Source organism: Taeniopygia guttata, chromosome 2 (assembly GCF_048771995.1).
Source record: "Taeniopygia guttata chromosome 2, bTaeGut7.mat, whole genome shotgun sequence".
In the NCBI taxonomy this organism is placed as follows: Eukaryota; Metazoa; Chordata; class Aves; order Passeriformes; family Estrildidae; genus Taeniopygia; species Taeniopygia guttata.
This window is the reverse complement of record NC_133026.1, coordinates 25,110,242-25,127,030: the sequence shown is the minus strand read 5'-3', so window position 1 is coordinate 25,127,030 and position 16,789 is coordinate 25,110,242. Positions and strand designations below refer to the sequence as shown.

Below are 16,789 nucleotides of genomic sequence, written 5' to 3'. Positions count from 1 at the left end.
CGCACCAGGAAGCAGTACTGTCACTTCCAAAATTCATTCCAGCTGCTGTAGTTACATTGCCTGGCCTTCCTCACACCCCAGGCTGTGCAGACACTGTGTACCAGACATGGTGGTGTTACTTCAGAAGTATCTTTGCTTATGACTTTGAAGGAGAACTGGTCCTGTGAGCTTCCCAAAGACAGGTGGCTACTCTATACCACCCTTAGGCACTGAGTCCTGCCTTTGAAGAGTGTCCTGTGTCACTGGCCAGTGGAGACCATCCCACTCCATGTGGGATGCTGTTTTGCTCTGTGAGGGGTTTCCTCACAGTCTTTTGCCATGCATGCTTTTTATCTACAGTTGCTAAAACTCTTTGGAGCTTTTTCTACCTGTCTTGTGTGAAAGAACCTATTCCTAGTTGTTTCCATAGCCCTAGAGATGCAGGCTCTATTTGTAGTGTAAAATGATGATATTCCAGGGTGTGGTAGGGGCTCTGATGTTTTCAGAAGTAGCAAATGTTTGGGGCATTGGTTTTGAGACTCAGGAGGAAACACTTTCCATCTTGGAAAATTTCTTATGGAGCACTTTCTGAGTACCCTGTAGAAAAAGCTGCAGCTCTTGAATCATTGCAGGTAATTCTGTGGAGTCTACTCTTAGCAGCAAAGACTTGTTCTTACAGCCTTTCCATGGAGATATTTGTGGTGTTCCCAGACTTCAGAGGTAGCCTATTTCACCTGCACCTATCAAAGATCCTCTTGGTCCAAGTGCTGTTATTTACATGATGGACCTGGCATTCCAGCCCCATGCTCAGTTTTGTGTGTCCTGGTGAAATTCCAGGTTGGCCAGTGCTGTGCACGAGTTCTTTCAGTATATCCTGGCTATCATCTTTCTCTGTTACCACAGGGTCTCTTGACCAAAGTACATGACATAAAGGTGAAGAATCCTGCTTCACCTTTCAGCTAATGTCTCCAGCTCCCAATCCCAGTGTTACCTGTCATGTCTCCCCATGTCTTTTCACAGCTCTTTTCAGAACAACTCCCACGTCCCTGGCCACATCATTCCTCTGCCTCGTGCCTGTGCTGGCGTAGCTCTGATCCTTGGCACTGAAATCAAGGGAGACTCTCTGGACTTTCCTTCAGCCAGTATAGGAGAGTTGTCCCTTCCTCATGTACCTCACAGTCCTGTCCTCCATGCTAAACCTCAATTTAGTCTCTTCTTATCACTAGCCTACTTCTGCTGTAGTTGGGTTTGATTTTTCTGACCTCTGTGGTTCAGATGTGCTCTCCAGCTCAGTCTGAGCACAGTTTGTCCTTCACAGAAAGCTCACTTGCAATGGCTCTAAAAGAGCCAGGCTGTCTTCTGACCCATTCCACACCCAGAGCAGTCATAGCAGCATCCTGGCAGTGCTAGAGCATAGGACATAACCCTTAATGTTCTTCTTTCTCTTCTCTGGATGTTTGTAGGCAAAAGAGACAAGAGAAGATGATTTCTTTTTGCTGAAATTAAAGGATAATTTTGTATTTATTTCCCTACTGGACTGAGTACCATTTTGTCATAAGGGCTGTTTTAGAAAGCCAGTGAAATGCAGCTGTTTGTTTAGCAGCAGCAAAATCAAACAAACAAGAACTGTGGGAGATTTCTGGAAGGGCAGCAACAAGGGCAGGTCAGAAACTCCACTGCAGGATAATCACACGCAGCACAAGGGAAGTAAATGCTTCTTGTTCTTGGGTGCTTTTCCATCTGCTTCAGCTGTGTGAAATGACTCTTTCATGTTATTGCTCTGTAGATACAAACCTGGTGATTTCTGTGGAAATTCAGATCTTTTCTTTGTTTCCTCTGTGTATACTGTTGAACCCCACATACCACAAAAAAAAAAAAGAAAATAATTTCAAAAATGGACTTTGGTCATACTGATTATCACACAGCAGCAACTGCTGAAGCGCCTATGAAGCTGCTCTTAAAACCATTTCAGAAGCTATTAATGCTATAAAGTAGGGAGAACTTGGACATGAACATGCAGGACCCCCCTCAGGTTCCAAAAGCTGAACAGTAATATGGAAAAAGCAGAAGCAAATTTGCCACCTGTTCCCACTGCACTGATTATGACGGATGGGAGACAACATGGGCTGCATGCCCTGCCTGTGTTACACCACAGGCACTCTCAGATGGTGTCCTCACACTTTGCAGTGTGCAGCTACTACACTGGGTGGAAGGGTAGTGGGTTCCCATCTGTGCCTCCCATGATGGCAGTACTTTGCTGTGTATCCACCTGTGCATATATTCCTGGTCTTGTGACCCACTGAGAACCAAGTGTGCCTCCCTCTCTTCCACTCTACACCATGTCTGCCTAATCCATGTATACAGACAACACTTACGGTTTCTGAAAACAGGCCAAAACTGGGGGGAAAAACCCAGAGATGATATCCAAACTGCTCCTTTACAGTCATTTCACCTGGCTGTTTGTTAGTATTCACCTTTAAGCTACAGAAGTGCTGCAAGTGCTACACTGGTTCTTCAGGACAACTCCCAAAGCACCCAGGGGAGCAGCAGGAACAAAATGTTCTCTAACACATGACCCCCATTTCAGGGAACCACCCCAAAATGACTGCTATATCTCTGCTGTGTAATAGGCCTTCTGGGTGAAGATGCTCCCCACAGCCCAGTGGCAGGACACTTCCATGGGTGCTGGGAGATAGCTGCAGGTTCCACCATGAAGATGAAAACAGCCCATGCAGTCTCAGAGGGAAGTGCCTCTAACCACCAAGAAGATAAAGGAAATGCAGCCTTTCCAAAGGGTTCATTTTCTCAGCCTATTCTTTAGCAGTGCAGACTTCCCAGTGCTTCTGGATTGGGCCATAGCCCTGAACATGATCAGATGATGAGTCCATTCCTCAACATGACTGCCCAAAGACGAGATGTGGCAACAAGACGGGAAACCTAATATACAAGGTCTTTCTTGTCAAACTTGCAGTGTTTCTTGCTAAAATGGTTTACCTCCGTGCCCCTAAATTTGAACCCCTGCTAAACCCAGATGTCAGAGCTGTCCTCTGCCTCAGCACAGTGTTGTGACACGGATGGATCAAACAGCCTCACCACCAACATCCATCTGAGCCACAGCACTCAATGAGACCAGTCTGCACTGTTTCTTTGCTCACGCCACAAGAGATTGTCATGAAGGAGGTCTCAACCTGTCTCTCAAGACAGGCCAAGGAGACCTTGTCTCTCCTACTCCTTTTCTTTCAGCACATATAGCAGCATGCTGCTGCTCTGTGTGTGCAGGTAAGCATGGAGGGAAAATAAAAATTAGCCCAGAAGCTGACTTGTAAAGCTTAGTGCTAGCCCATGGAAAATTAGTAGCAGGGTCTGATCCACACAGGTCCATTACTAGGCAGTCCCAATGCCGAAGGTATCTATTCACAGACCAGCTGCATGAGTTTTCTGTGTGTCAGGGCACTCACATCGACCCTGTGCCTCACCAGTGACTGGTAATGAACACGCTGAGCACTGCTGGCAAAGAAATATCAACCACACCGCAACAGAACAGGCCTGATACATTTTATTGGCAATACTGGTGTCATACTTGGGAACCACAACCCTTTGTCAGACTATTAGTGTTAACTTGCATGACAAGTATCAGTGACCAACTGTATCTGAAATATAGTTAAAGTGCCTAGAAATAATAGGCATCTTTAAAAAAAAGGAAAGGGACCTCATTCCATCCACTCAAGCCAACCTTTATAGATCTTACATCTTAAGCACAACTGATGTACTGTAATTGTTACGTGGACTTTAATGTAACCTCTACAGCAGCACACAGACAATGCAGTTCTCTCATTATGCACATGCTTTAGGATCGTTTATTTTAATGCTTTCAAATAAATATGTTCCATGCAACACACCGCAATAAATAAGGAGCAGCAACTTTCGTATAGTACATCCATTCATAATGTAAGTCACCATGTGATACACCACATCTAAAGTCTTTGGCCCAGTCCCATACAGTGAAGCACACCACATCTGCACATAATCATATCTGGCTTCATATGGATTTAATAGGACTATGCCAGAAGGGCAATGTGAGCACAAGTTTAACCAGGGGTTCCTAGCTATTAAATACAGCTACTAAGTAGTTAAAAGGCAACAACTAAACCCATAAAGGGTTGATTTGTCTTTTCTTTCTTACTTTTCAGACAGAAATATAAAGTATGAAAATGCTCTGGATATTTTCAGCCTTGTGTAAAGCAGTGTGATTAATATGGAATGCTTTGAGCAATACTGGCATGTACACTGGCATCAAAAGCCACAGCAAGACTGACTCTGACACTGAACACTGGCGTACTCAGCGGGAGGAGCTGCTGTTCTGGCGGGCGCTGCTCCTCTCCCTCTATGCCGAGAGCTCCACCGCCCCCTCTTCCTCGCTGTCGGCTCGGTTGGCGCGGATCTCCACCAAGGTCCGGGCAAAGCGCGTCCACTCGTCGTTGTGTGGAACAGCCAGCTGCAGGACAAACCAGCGGAGAATTAATTAAGACACTGGTGGTGCAGGACTGGTTCTCGCCCTGGCCCAAAATGAGGCACCTCCTTTGAGGAGAGCTCCTACCACAATCAGCACGGCTGAACACATGAAGCACCAAGGCAGTGCCTCACCAACCCCCTGGGAGCTGCCACCTGAGAAGTGTGGCCAAGTTCACATGGCACATCTGGCAGTTTCCTACTCAAGTATCAACCAAAAAGAGCCTTTGGTCAGTGGCAGAGCCAAAGGCTTTATCTGCTTGATTTCATAGTGCTGCTACAAAATCTACCCTTGCTTAAAATATTTCAGATTTTCCCAACAACAGCAAGGCCTCTCTCTCTACAAGTACTCACACGTATGTTTTGCTTTACATACACAAGCTGGCCATTGGCAGTCAGCAAGCCTGTGCCCAAGTGTAGTTCTTTGCAGGACCCAGGTCAGTGTGCACAAGGTAACAGAGCTTTTAAAACACTCTGTTGAAACTATTTGCCTGAAGTTCATTAAAGGTCTATGTAGTAAAATAAATATATTGTGTTATTTTTAGTTACCCTCCTCTATGTCAAGGAATTCACAGTTACAGGAAATGCATTACAATGGAAATGTTATACCAACTGGATACTGCATTACTAGTCTGATTTTTTTATATCATCAAGCAAGATCCATTTCCATTTAATACCATTGATGTTTCTAATGAAGAACTCTTGAACATTAGTCTTCAAGAGGGACATGTAATCTAAACAGCTGAACTTCCAGACAAAATGCTTTAGTGCTATGGCAAAATAATACTGCAGTCATTTCCAGCTGGATTCAATACTGCAATTTCTGGAAGATAATGCAAGCTGGGATTGAGATAATTAAAAAGAAGAAAAAAAAACCCCAAAACTAAACACCAAAACAAAACAAGCACTTTTCTCAACTTTGTTTTCATTAAGCCAAATTCCAGAAAACAGCAACAAGCATCCACATGATCCATGCAAGTTTTACTGCCCTTCTGATCATGTCCTGCATATAATATGAAAGAATAACTGTTCCAAGACATTACGCAGTGCTTGGTACTGAAGAAGGCAACTGTTTTGGAAACTACAGGAAACTATCATAAACTGCTGTCCACCTTAGCAAATGGATGCCTTTGGACTGAAGAATGGGTATAACCACAGCTAATCCAGTCTGTACTACCCAGTATTCAATCTGAACTGACTTCAATATTTTAAAACACCACAAGAAGTGTCAAGAAGATGGTCAGCTAACTGTGTCCATGTGGCACCAGTAGGTCATAGGTGCCCATGAGGCATATGATACATTGTACTGGAAAACAGTCAAATTATTCTCTTCTAGTTACATCTTGACTGGATACACAGAACTGGAGACTAAGAAAAGCATCTGTTACATGACCCAGATGAGGAAAGAGCTTGTGTGTATGTCCAAGATTACCTGCTTGTGAAAGCTCTGCATACGCTGCTGCAAGTGTTAATCATATGGCCAGGAATTTGCAATACAAGCTCTAAACATCTCTGTATCTCACTGGTGATTATCAAGTTCTTTTCAATTTTTTTTTTTTATCTAGCTTTGCCTCTACATCCAATATTTTGCAGAAAACACAGTGTTTTTTTAACTTTTCCCATGTATTACACATGTATTATACATATATCAGTGACTGAGTTACATTATGTAGGATTGGTGTGCAAGTTTGGGGTTTACAAACAGTTTATAGTACAGTTAGCATTAGCTGAGGCTACAGACTGAGAAATGCAACCTGTGACAAAGCCATCTCAGCCCAGTTAATATAGGCATTGCTGCAGTCTCTGTGTCTTCCCTTCTTTGCCTTCCACTTCTGGCATTTTTCTCCTTTATTTCTCCCAGGAATGGAGACCAGAGTTACAAGAGTGAATCATTTTGGACAGCTGTCTCTCATGCTCACATACGCAGATGTGGATCTAGGATGGTCTATACTTGAAAGAGCACTCTGTTTTTTAAAAATCCTTCAGCAGAAGGAACTGTAGCACCAGAAGAGAGGTCAGTGCATCAGCTCACAAGCACCTGTAGCACGTTTCGCCAACAGCCACACACCTAGACTGGCTTCTGTATAGTAGTAAGGGGCAGTGCAGAGATCCTGATATCAGAGATGGAACCAAAACCAGACATGCAACCATCTCCCTATTATTACTACATCTCCTAAAAGATTTCATTTTTTTCTGACTACCATTTGTCAAACTCTTGAATGAAATGAGTCTCACTAATTTCAAGTAGAAAAATCTTTAAAGTGGAGCAATATCCTAGGCAAAGGACTTTCTGAATTTAATAAAGCATCACTGCTCCTTGTCTTCTAAAGTCTTTAACAGCATTACACTGTATTAAGTGGCTGAAAAAGAAAATATGTCATTCTAAAGAAAAAAATCTATTTATGACATTGAGATAATTTAATTGCCTTTACTCCACATCATGGTGACAGACAAATAAAATCCAAGTCCAGGCTCTTAAAACAACTTGGTATCTCAAACTTGAAGTGTCTCCCCAGGAATGTATGCATTACATGCATTATTTTTAGCTGACAGTGTTAGCAAGGCCTGGGTCATTTCTAGTGACTCAGTTCACAAAGCAATTAATGACTGAATACCTTTAGCACAGAGGAAAAAATATCCAATGCCCACATGCAACATAATTCCTTACAACCATCTTATTTTACCTTACTTAATCTCATGCACTGCATCACGCTTTCAACAAGGGGCCAATCCTGCTAACAGACTGTTAGTAGAATAAACCTCTCTAATATAAATTCCTCAGGGATGCAGAGGGAAACCATGGCAATAATAAAGTCAAAGGAAAAATTGTCTTTTATCCTCCAAACCCCTTCTTTCTGCAAAGGCCCCAGTACTAAACCACAATAGTTATACAGGAAAAGACCACAAATAAAAACAAAAGTATCCACAAACTCAAATTCAAATTCTTCTCTGGATTAATGTTCCCCTTCCAGTCATTTTCCATTCCAGCTCCTTCATCTGGGTACACTGACACCCACAAGTGCTGGAGACCTGGGTCTATCTGTGGGATCTCCCTTTCAGTTTTTCTGCACATGTTTTTTCTGCAAACACCATGGCAGAGGTGGAAAAAATTAGGAGATACTCCATGGAGGAAGGGCAGAAGGGCAGAGGTTTGAGCTATCTGGGTGTTCCTCACTCATGTGGCAATTTCTCTGTCCACTTCCAGTTACTACAAAGCAGCATGTGTTATCTTTCATGTCATCATGTTGATGCAGGGTAGAAATGTTCACCAAAGCACAATAATTTAATATAATAACTTATTTGGGTCAAGTAATTTGAATGAACTGATGCTAAGGTATGGAGCAGAACAAGAACATAAAAGCTATTAATTATTTTCCTCTGATCCCTTTAACAGTGAAAGGTGAATGCTACCCACACCTAATTAATTGACTGAATTACTCACGCTGCTTTAGCTTTAACTTCATGGTATGTTTAGGTTGCATCAGGAGTAATTCTAATGAGGAAAACCAGTATTATCTATGAAAAATGGCTGCTAGGATCTTCCTGACAAGCATCCATCCTTGCCTTGCTGATGTGTCACCATTCTACATGATTTATCCAGTAAACAACTGAACTGTATCTCACAGAGCTCTTGAACCTTCTGAAGCTTGTGTTTCTTGAGAGGTCACTCTAGCCAAGCACTTCACTTACCTGTCAGCTTTCCTGCCCTAAAACGTGTCCCACTCCCCCCTACGACTGACCAAGAAGATGGTTTATGTGCATCTGGTAGGCATGGGACAGAGTGCCCCGCCCCTGAGGCTCACCAGGGAGCACAGGCAGCACCAGGCATGTGAACTTCACCAAAACCAGCCTCCTTCACCTTCTCCTGGAGCCAAAGACCTCCTCTGTGTGCAGATCTTCCAATCCATGCACCAGAGATTTGACAAACACAAGCTGTATTTCTGTGTTTTCCTAGAATCTGTGCAATTAGCAACTTCACTGAACACTGCTACTCTGAAAACTGTGACAGGACTCGGGAAAAGGAGATGCTCTGACCAGACATCTCTTGATACTGTCAGAGTTCTGAGTCAATCCCAGCAAGCAGAAAAAGAAAAAAAAAAAAAAAACAGAGCCTGAAGATACAAATCAACATCAATTTCATTTTCAGATAAATTAACACCTTCTAGTACATTTACTCTTTAAAGTTAGGGAAAAGGAAAGAAAAGTAAAAGGAAAAGAAGAAAAGGAAAAAAGCAGAGAAGGAGAGAAGGAGAGGAAGGAGAGATTTTGAGACAAAACTCCCAAATATTTGAATGTGCCTTTTAAAGGAATCTATCCAGATGGTTGAAACAAGATATTACAACATATTTCAAGACTTTTGTATATTTCCCTCCTATCCATCTTTTTTATGGCTGAGAGTGTTTCAGCTGAATTTGTCCAAATCCCTGTATAGCTTCAGTTTTGCTAAAAAAATTACTTTCCAGCCAATTAATTATTCATTGAGGATATTTCACTTTACTACTGGCTCCTTGCCTTCCCTGAAGCCTCTAAATCTTTGGGATGGGAGAGTGGACAAACTCTTCCTGTCTTCATCCCTCTAAGCTCTTGTCCATCACAGATCTCCTTTGAGGGCAGTGGACTCTCCTGAGAAGGAATCAAAATGCAATTCAGCTGCAGCAGCCACCCCCACTTCAGACAACCCAGTGTTCTATAAGCTCAAAGGGAGCACAGTTGTCTGTGTTGAACCTGTTCCATTTCCTTTTAATGACTGTACCTCATGGGCGTATTTACCTGTCACTGAGACTCTAGCTCATAACCTGCAGCACTGATCACTGCTGAAATAATTGTCTGATCCCAGCCACCAGTTTAGTAGTCACTGTTTTATGGCTTCACCTACAGCTCAGAAGCCTCAAAGCAGAAATAGCCATGGGAAGAACCTCCTCAGCATTGTCAGTGACTGCGAGGTTGTTGTGAAGGGGTGAGGTTTTCCAGCCAGCACAGCCTGCAATGCTTCTGACCCACATGGACACAGGTGTAAGTGGAGAATCTGACAACGAGCAGCTACACCACGGCTGGGAAGATCTGCAGAGGCTGTGGTTGCAGCCGCCCCGCGCCGCCCTAGTGCCACACACTGTTTTCAATTACCAGTTTCAGACGAGCCGGCATGGTGGTCCAAGATACACTCCAAGGGTGATAGCAGCTCCCAGTTCAAAAATCTGTGACCCATCCAAACATTTTGTGGAAGCACAATGCTTTCTTATTTTTGGGTGAAGAACAAGCTTGTTCTGATCTAAATTGATATCTTTCTTATAGCTAATCACCGTGCTCTAGAAGTTCAGATAGGTTCCGATTAACATGCATCTTTTGTTAGTTACATTTGGGTTTGTTGCTGTTTGGAAGCAAAAGGTGATCTTATTTTAGACAGTTCTGTTTACTTGTCTCTACTTCCACAGAGCTGTATATGCCATAAAATCTCATATATAGCAGGGAAAATAAAAACTATGTAAAAATTGATGTTCTAAAATAGCCTGTTGCTATTACAATTTTTTAGAAAGGCAAGTTAAAGCTATCTCTATGAAGAGACAGCTAATTAAAACTAACAAAATACTCAGATTATTCTGAGTTTCTAACAAGTCAGGTGAACTAGTGGCTAAAATCTCATGCTTCATGCTAAATTGTGTATGTGGCTTATCACCATTTTAATATTCCTTCAATTCAATTTAAGAGCATCATCAAATAAACAGTTTCAGGCAAATGTAGTTTCAGCTGTATTTTCTCTGAGCAATATTTTTTCTGACCTATATTGTCCGTGTAAGTGCTGAAAAGGAATCTGTTGCAAATACTTCAAACAATGGATTAACATCTGAATGCAGTTATGACATTGTAGGTAAAAATGTGTTTCATCATGATAAACTATTTGACTTGATGATTTCTAAAAAGTAGAACAATCACTTGATCTCATTTTCTGGGTAAAAGACAGCACTTGCAGAATGAGGACAGCAAATCTCTACAAACAATAATGAACAATTATAGTTCCTCTTTCAGAACCGATCCTATTTTCTGGAGTTCAACAGATGTTTTGTCACTATTGTTAAGGTGAAAACAGATATGAAAATGTAAATATTAAGTATCTTGATACACACATAGAGCAGGCAGGAACACACCTATTCTGGCCCTGGTCTTGCCCCCCAGAATCAATTACAGGCTGCCTTTGATATTTTTCTCAACCTATATGGATATTTTATTTCCTGAAAAAGCCTATATTTTTTCAGGCAACACCCTATGCCACACACATGGATGGAAACAAAGTGGGAGGTAATATGCAGTGAAATGGCCACCAAAGTAACCAAGAGCACCCTCTCCACATAACTAAAGTACCACTGTGTTTAACTCTTGGGAGAGCCGAGCATCACTGTTAACAATGGATGAAACCACTGGCAGGAACTCAAACCCCACATACTGCATGCAGATGATTTTAATAAGATACAGTGTTTAGACCACAAAGGATACACTCAAGAGTAGCTCTATATATATTTGTTTACTTAATTGAAGGGGTGGAATACCATAGGCAACCTAAATCCAAATCCTGCATTTATTCTATGCACAGCAGTCAGTCTAGTGTCACAGACACAATATACACCACCCTTCTATGAAGTTAATTACTTAGCCCTCATCTAGATTAATGTCTGTTGTGATTTATTTCTTTGCAATTCGCCAGCAGGGTCTGATTTAACTAGTGCTGCCTTAGTAAAAAAAAAGACAAAATATTAGCTTGTATCAAAACCCCCCAATGTAAACAGAAACTGAATCAATTTTCAGTAAACTCTGACTTTTTTCTTCTAAGGAGAACAGTAACTTCTGAATTGTTACACAGCTGATGCCAAATTATGTTTTGAATACCAAGCTAACAATAGTGTTATTTTAATAATTTATATGTAATGTGCAAAGATATGCTGTACAAAGGGCCTACATAGGAACTGAACATTTGAATGCTCATTACATCTGTTCTAAACTTAGTACTCTTTGTCTGCATCAGTCATCCTGATGCCAGTCTAACAGGAGAACAAAATAAAACATAGCCTATAAATTATACATACATGACACATAAATGCATGTTAACAGAACATTAAGACTGCAGACTGTAACACTTCAAAGATAGGAAATGTCAGAGTTAAGACTAACTCCCTCAATTTGAGCATGTTATTAATTTTGTCTTACGGTACTGTCTTTAATCTTAAAAAAAAAAAAAAAAAAAAAAGAAGAAGTAAGAAACAACAAAATCTGTGCTAGAAGCAAACACCAATTATGGAAAGCTGCAGCCTGAAGTATTACAACTTGATAGGGCATATAGAAAAGAAAACAAGGAAGTGGGAAGTGTCCTTAATTGCAGACAATTGTTACAGTTCCACCTCCAAAACCAAAGTTGGCTTAAGTTCTCCTGAATTAACCAGAAGGAATGATGTCCAAGCTATCAAACAGATAATGTCTCCCTCAACTAATGTATCAAAATGCTGCACTTGATATTGACTACAGAGGATAAAATGTTCAGTAATCATCAGTCATCCTGAAAGAGTTGACTTGAAATTGAAATTTCAAAAACTTGTATTTCCTTAAATCACTTCTTATTTTTAAAATAATATGGCTGACTACACATTTATAGCTTGTTCTTGAGCCCACTGCTTTCACCAGTCGTATTGGGAGGAGCCTCTCTTACACATTTCTCTGGAGGGATACTTCCGTGGCAGAGAGTTTTGGCCTGTAAGCCCTTGGAAACAAAAGAGTGATCAGCAGAAAGAAAGACCGTCTGCCATGCTTGAGGAAAGCTCACAGTTTTGCTTCAACAGGATGTGCCCTAAGTAACAAAGTCCTTGCAGTTCCTGCCATTTCACTTCTTCTGTAATGCCATCAATTTACAGGTGGGCCGAGAAAACCAGTGAGGCATGCTGCCTGCCCTTCACCTCCCATGGGGATCTCAGCCCTGCTCCAATTGTCATTTCTCAAAGTCACTGAAAAGTCCTGGAATTTTTTACATGCATTTCAGGACATTTAACATTTGCAGCTAAGGCATCAGGATTCTTCCTCTACTAAATTATGTTATCAGTTGTCATCACTGCACAAGAAAGCCTAAAAATACCAAATGAACTAAACTAGACGGTAAGGAGCCTTCAACCTGTTCTTTCCAATACCTACTATTTTTTTTTTTTACTGACAACTACATTGATTGAAAGAATGGGCCCATCGTTCTCACTTGAAATACCAGAGCTTCAGCTTGTGGGGTAGCTGCACTGGCAGAGGTGCCTCCCTGGAAGTTCAGCTGAGTGAAGGACTGTTGCCTCAGGGAAGAAATAAATCATACTCAGCTCAGCTTGCTTCCCATCCAGACCAAGCTGGCCATGTCCATGACATGATTCACACCAGGAAACCTGTCAGAACAGGAACTCTAAAGGACTTCTGCCACAGCTTCCTGGCTCTCAGTTGGCAAATGGACTCTCACCATAGCAGCTTATAAACTGCCAAAGATTTTAGTCAGCAGGAGAGTTGCTGCCTTCTCTGAGATTTTGTATACATCCCATTATTTTCAAGAGCTCACCCATCATGAAATAGCAGTGGGTTTTATTTTGTTGGGTTTTTTTTTCCATTTCAGACACAGATTCTTCCATCCCTTTAAACAGTGCAGTATAGATTTCACATTTAAATTAAACACAGAATATAGAATTTTAGCTACAAAATAGGATGTATTAAGGCCCAGAGTTATCCTCAGTTGATATTTTAGCTGTTACTTTCCAAGTCACAAATTAAGTATTTTTTCATATTCAAAATACAGACAATTCTGTAATCCATAAAGACTGAAAACATAGTTAAGGATTCTCAAAATGAAAACTGCTACTGGATGTGACAGGTTGAAACCATAGAAGCCCCCTGAAAAAAATAATTATAAAAACCAGCTCTTGTCTCAGAAGTGTTTTAATACCACAATGGTGAGTCATGAATTTCTGTGAAATTTGCAAATTGCTGCACACAAACTGAGCTTAAACTAAATTTCATACTTGGCAATTTTCCTCTTCCATACTCTCTGCTACTTAAAGCTATGGATATTTTTCAGTAACATTTTTTTTACATCAGAAAGGGGGTAAAAACTTTCAGAGAAAATGTCACTGAACAGACTATCTAGGTATTTAAAATACATACTCTTTGACACACTAACATGTACTGACTACAGCTGTGCTCCCCCACAGTGTTCCACAACACAGGGTTAGGATGGGGGCAGACCAGCTAAAGCTGAGACCACTGTCTCAGCTACAGCTAACACAGAAAGCCTGGACCAAGAGTCTCTTTTCCACTACGCCTCCTGACAAGCCTTTAAGAGAAGCAGTAACTGAGGAACTACTAGTGAAGCCCGAGCAGTATCCGTGTGGACAGACGGGTATGTCCGATCTGTCCTTCCCTTTGCTCTTTTTCTCTCGCCCTTTACAGAGCTGCCCAGAACAGCAGGAAAATACCAGCAGGAAGACTGTCACACACAGCTCTCCCTTTTCCCCCCTCCTGCAGGCTGCACTGTGCAGAAAGGGAATGATCTCTTACAGATTCTCTTCTGCTGCTCTCATCACTTCGTTATCTGAGTGCCTTCCAATAGTGCATTAAGCTACATGATTAACTCCTGTCACATGTGGCTTGTTCTTTCTGATCCTCTCTGCAGGGGGAGGATCTGGGCCTTTGCAAAGGAAAAGGAAACATAAGTCAGCTTTAAAAGTAGTGTGCAAATGAGTAAAAAGAACTAGGGGCCAGAGTTCTGTTGGTTGGTTGACTGGGTTTCTTAAAGTGTTTATTTCATATGATGAGAAGTTGAGTAATTCTAAAAGATATTTGTATCATATTGGAAACTCAATCTTTTTTATCCTTGAAATTCTCTGGGGAGCTACTAAGCTGTCTCTGGAGAACTGCTGAAATATTTCATCTAAGCAAGTGGAAGCTAAGAATAAAGAATAAACTGAATTTTTAAGATGAGCATTTAAAATCCTTTCAGTCTGTTTTCACTAATACACATTTAATTTCACTGTCTAATCAACAAATGAGGAAAAAAGACACTTTCATGAAAAATCTGACACTTCCTCCTTTGATTTTAACAAGTAACATTCAGATAGTAAAATGGAAGTAGATTTTCATGTCCATTTATCTAGAGAGAGAAACAGAAGAAACTATTGTTGCCAGGAACAAACAAACATCCGAGCACGGGCAGGAGAGTGACCCTGTACACCAGGTGTGACCCACTTCTGCATCAAACACAAGATCATAAAATCCTGGGGACAGACTCCACTTTGAGAGGATGTCTGAGACATAGAGAGATCTGTCCCACCATCTCTACCCACTCTGGGACTTCTGCCTTCTGATAGTTAAAAATATTCTTTTAATTTTTGACTCCAATACATGGCCAGCTTGCAGCCACATGCACTGGTGGCAGCATGTCCTCAGCTCCACTAGGTCTCCTCCTCTGGCCCCAAGCACTCTGCAAAAACATGGAACATCTATATTGCCACCAGGCTCATGCTTCCCTGGCTTAGTCACACCAAGTTCTTCTTGATGTCCCTTTCTACAGGCTACTCTCCTCTCTCAGTAACTCACATCCATATCCCTCTCTGGCACATTTCAAGAGTTCTTTTTTAAATATAAGAGTAAGGGATTTTGTGCTCACAGTGCAAGTAGAATATGACCTAGAGGAGATAAATGGGGGAAAAAAAAGGAAAAAGAAATAATAGAAGGTGGATGAGAGGCTGCTTCTTCTACAACCAAAGGTGCAAAGAGCATTTGCAAAGTTTTGATCTTTTAAACAACATCAGTTTCATGAAGCTGTTTTGTAAATCTGAAACCCACAATGAGGGAGAATGAGAAGGGCAGAGAGCCAGTGATGCCACATGATACGCAAGAGGTGGCAGAGAAAGGGACGCACGAGGGCCCAGGCTGGCACTGGAGATAAAGATCTCCAATCCTCAGTAACCAGCCTTAGGTAACTCAGATTAATTAGATCACAGCTCAGTTTTCCCACTTGAAACGTACTTCCCTAATAAAGATTGTTATTAGGAACATAAGCCTTCATTCCAGCTTCTTAAAGTACCCAAACAGACTGAAATAACAAGGTAACTCATATCCCTTTCCATTTCTTATCAGACTAATACAACCTCACTGACAAGCAAACAGCCATTAATAGGTGTCTATAGGAAAATTTATACTCCGAGGTATAAACTTATGTATTTCTATATATGGATGTAGCTAAGCCTCATTTAAAACTGTAGAGGTATATAAACACTTGGTTTTAACTTATCAATGTAATATTGCTTTTCTACAGAGGAATAAACCAGTGCTTACATAAAGACCTCAAAGCGGTCACAGTAACCTAAAGTAATGAATATTGTAATGAGAAACACAAGTATTTAGGGTGATAATGACTGGACTTTGCTCTACTTAGATCAGCTCACCCCCTATGGAGGCTACCAAAGCTTAAAGATTTTATCACCCTAGTAATCAGCAATGGGTAATGGCCTTCATAAAACACAGTAATTAAATTGACTGATTTCAAACTAGTGCGTTTTTTTCATTAGGGAGTTCTTATTTAACCTACTTCAAAAATCCCTTTGTGACTAGAGACTGTATCAGTCAAAATTGAAATGATGAGGGACGAGGAGCTTGTTCTGCTCAGTATTTCAGACATTATTCAAGTAAAAAGCTGAAGTTCCTAGTATTTTATTGTGTAATCTCTAAATGCTTCCAGTTTTAAAATCTTTCAACTTAAAAAAACTGGGGGAAAAGAGGAAGCAAATCAAAACCATAGTTCTTTACATTTTCCAACAACTCTTAAGGGATTCTGCTTTGTTAAAACATGTTTTTAAAATTCTCTGAGGCTAGGGTTCCAACCTCCCTAGCAGAAATATCAATGGTGAAATTTAATTATCCTTTATGCCTGTATTGAGCGTGTTGTTGTAACTACTGTGTCTTACTTAATCTTTGAATGTTTTTGAATAAAACTTGGTTGTAAGCACAACCCCTTATTATTGCTCAAATTTGCCTTCATGATATGTGTGTGAGCCATTAATCTGTGCTCCAAGAATACTTGTAACTCAACACAGATTTTAAAATAAAATGTTTTATGGCGAGTCTCAACTCTGCTTTTGTGGCAAAAACATTTCCCAACTCAATATATGCTCTACAGAAGCTTTATGATGGCAAAAGCAAACCTACTGGAAAATCTACATGTGGAAAATAACCACATGACACAAAACCTAGCTTCATACTTATTTCTCTGGACTACAGCAGTTTTTATCTGCATGAA

At 41.0% G+C, this 16,789-nt stretch overlaps 1 protein-coding gene across 9 annotated transcripts in view; it reads right to left on the bottom strand.

The window, feature by feature from the left end:
• Positions 1–3,516: 3,516 nt before the first annotated feature.
• The window catches only part of DYNC1I1 (dynein cytoplasmic 1 intermediate chain 1), a 186,048-nt gene continuing 172,775 nt past the window's right edge, over positions 3,517–16,789 (bottom strand). For all 9 annotated transcript variants that reach the window (XM_030264700.4, XM_072925546.1, XM_030264699.4 and 6 more), the window contains one exon: positions 3,517–4,474. In XM_030264700.4, the coding sequence (XP_030120560.1) occupies positions 4,364–4,474 (111 nt within the window). In that variant the 3' untranslated portion in view covers positions 3,517–4,363. The remainder of the gene's footprint in view (positions 4,475–16,789) is intronic.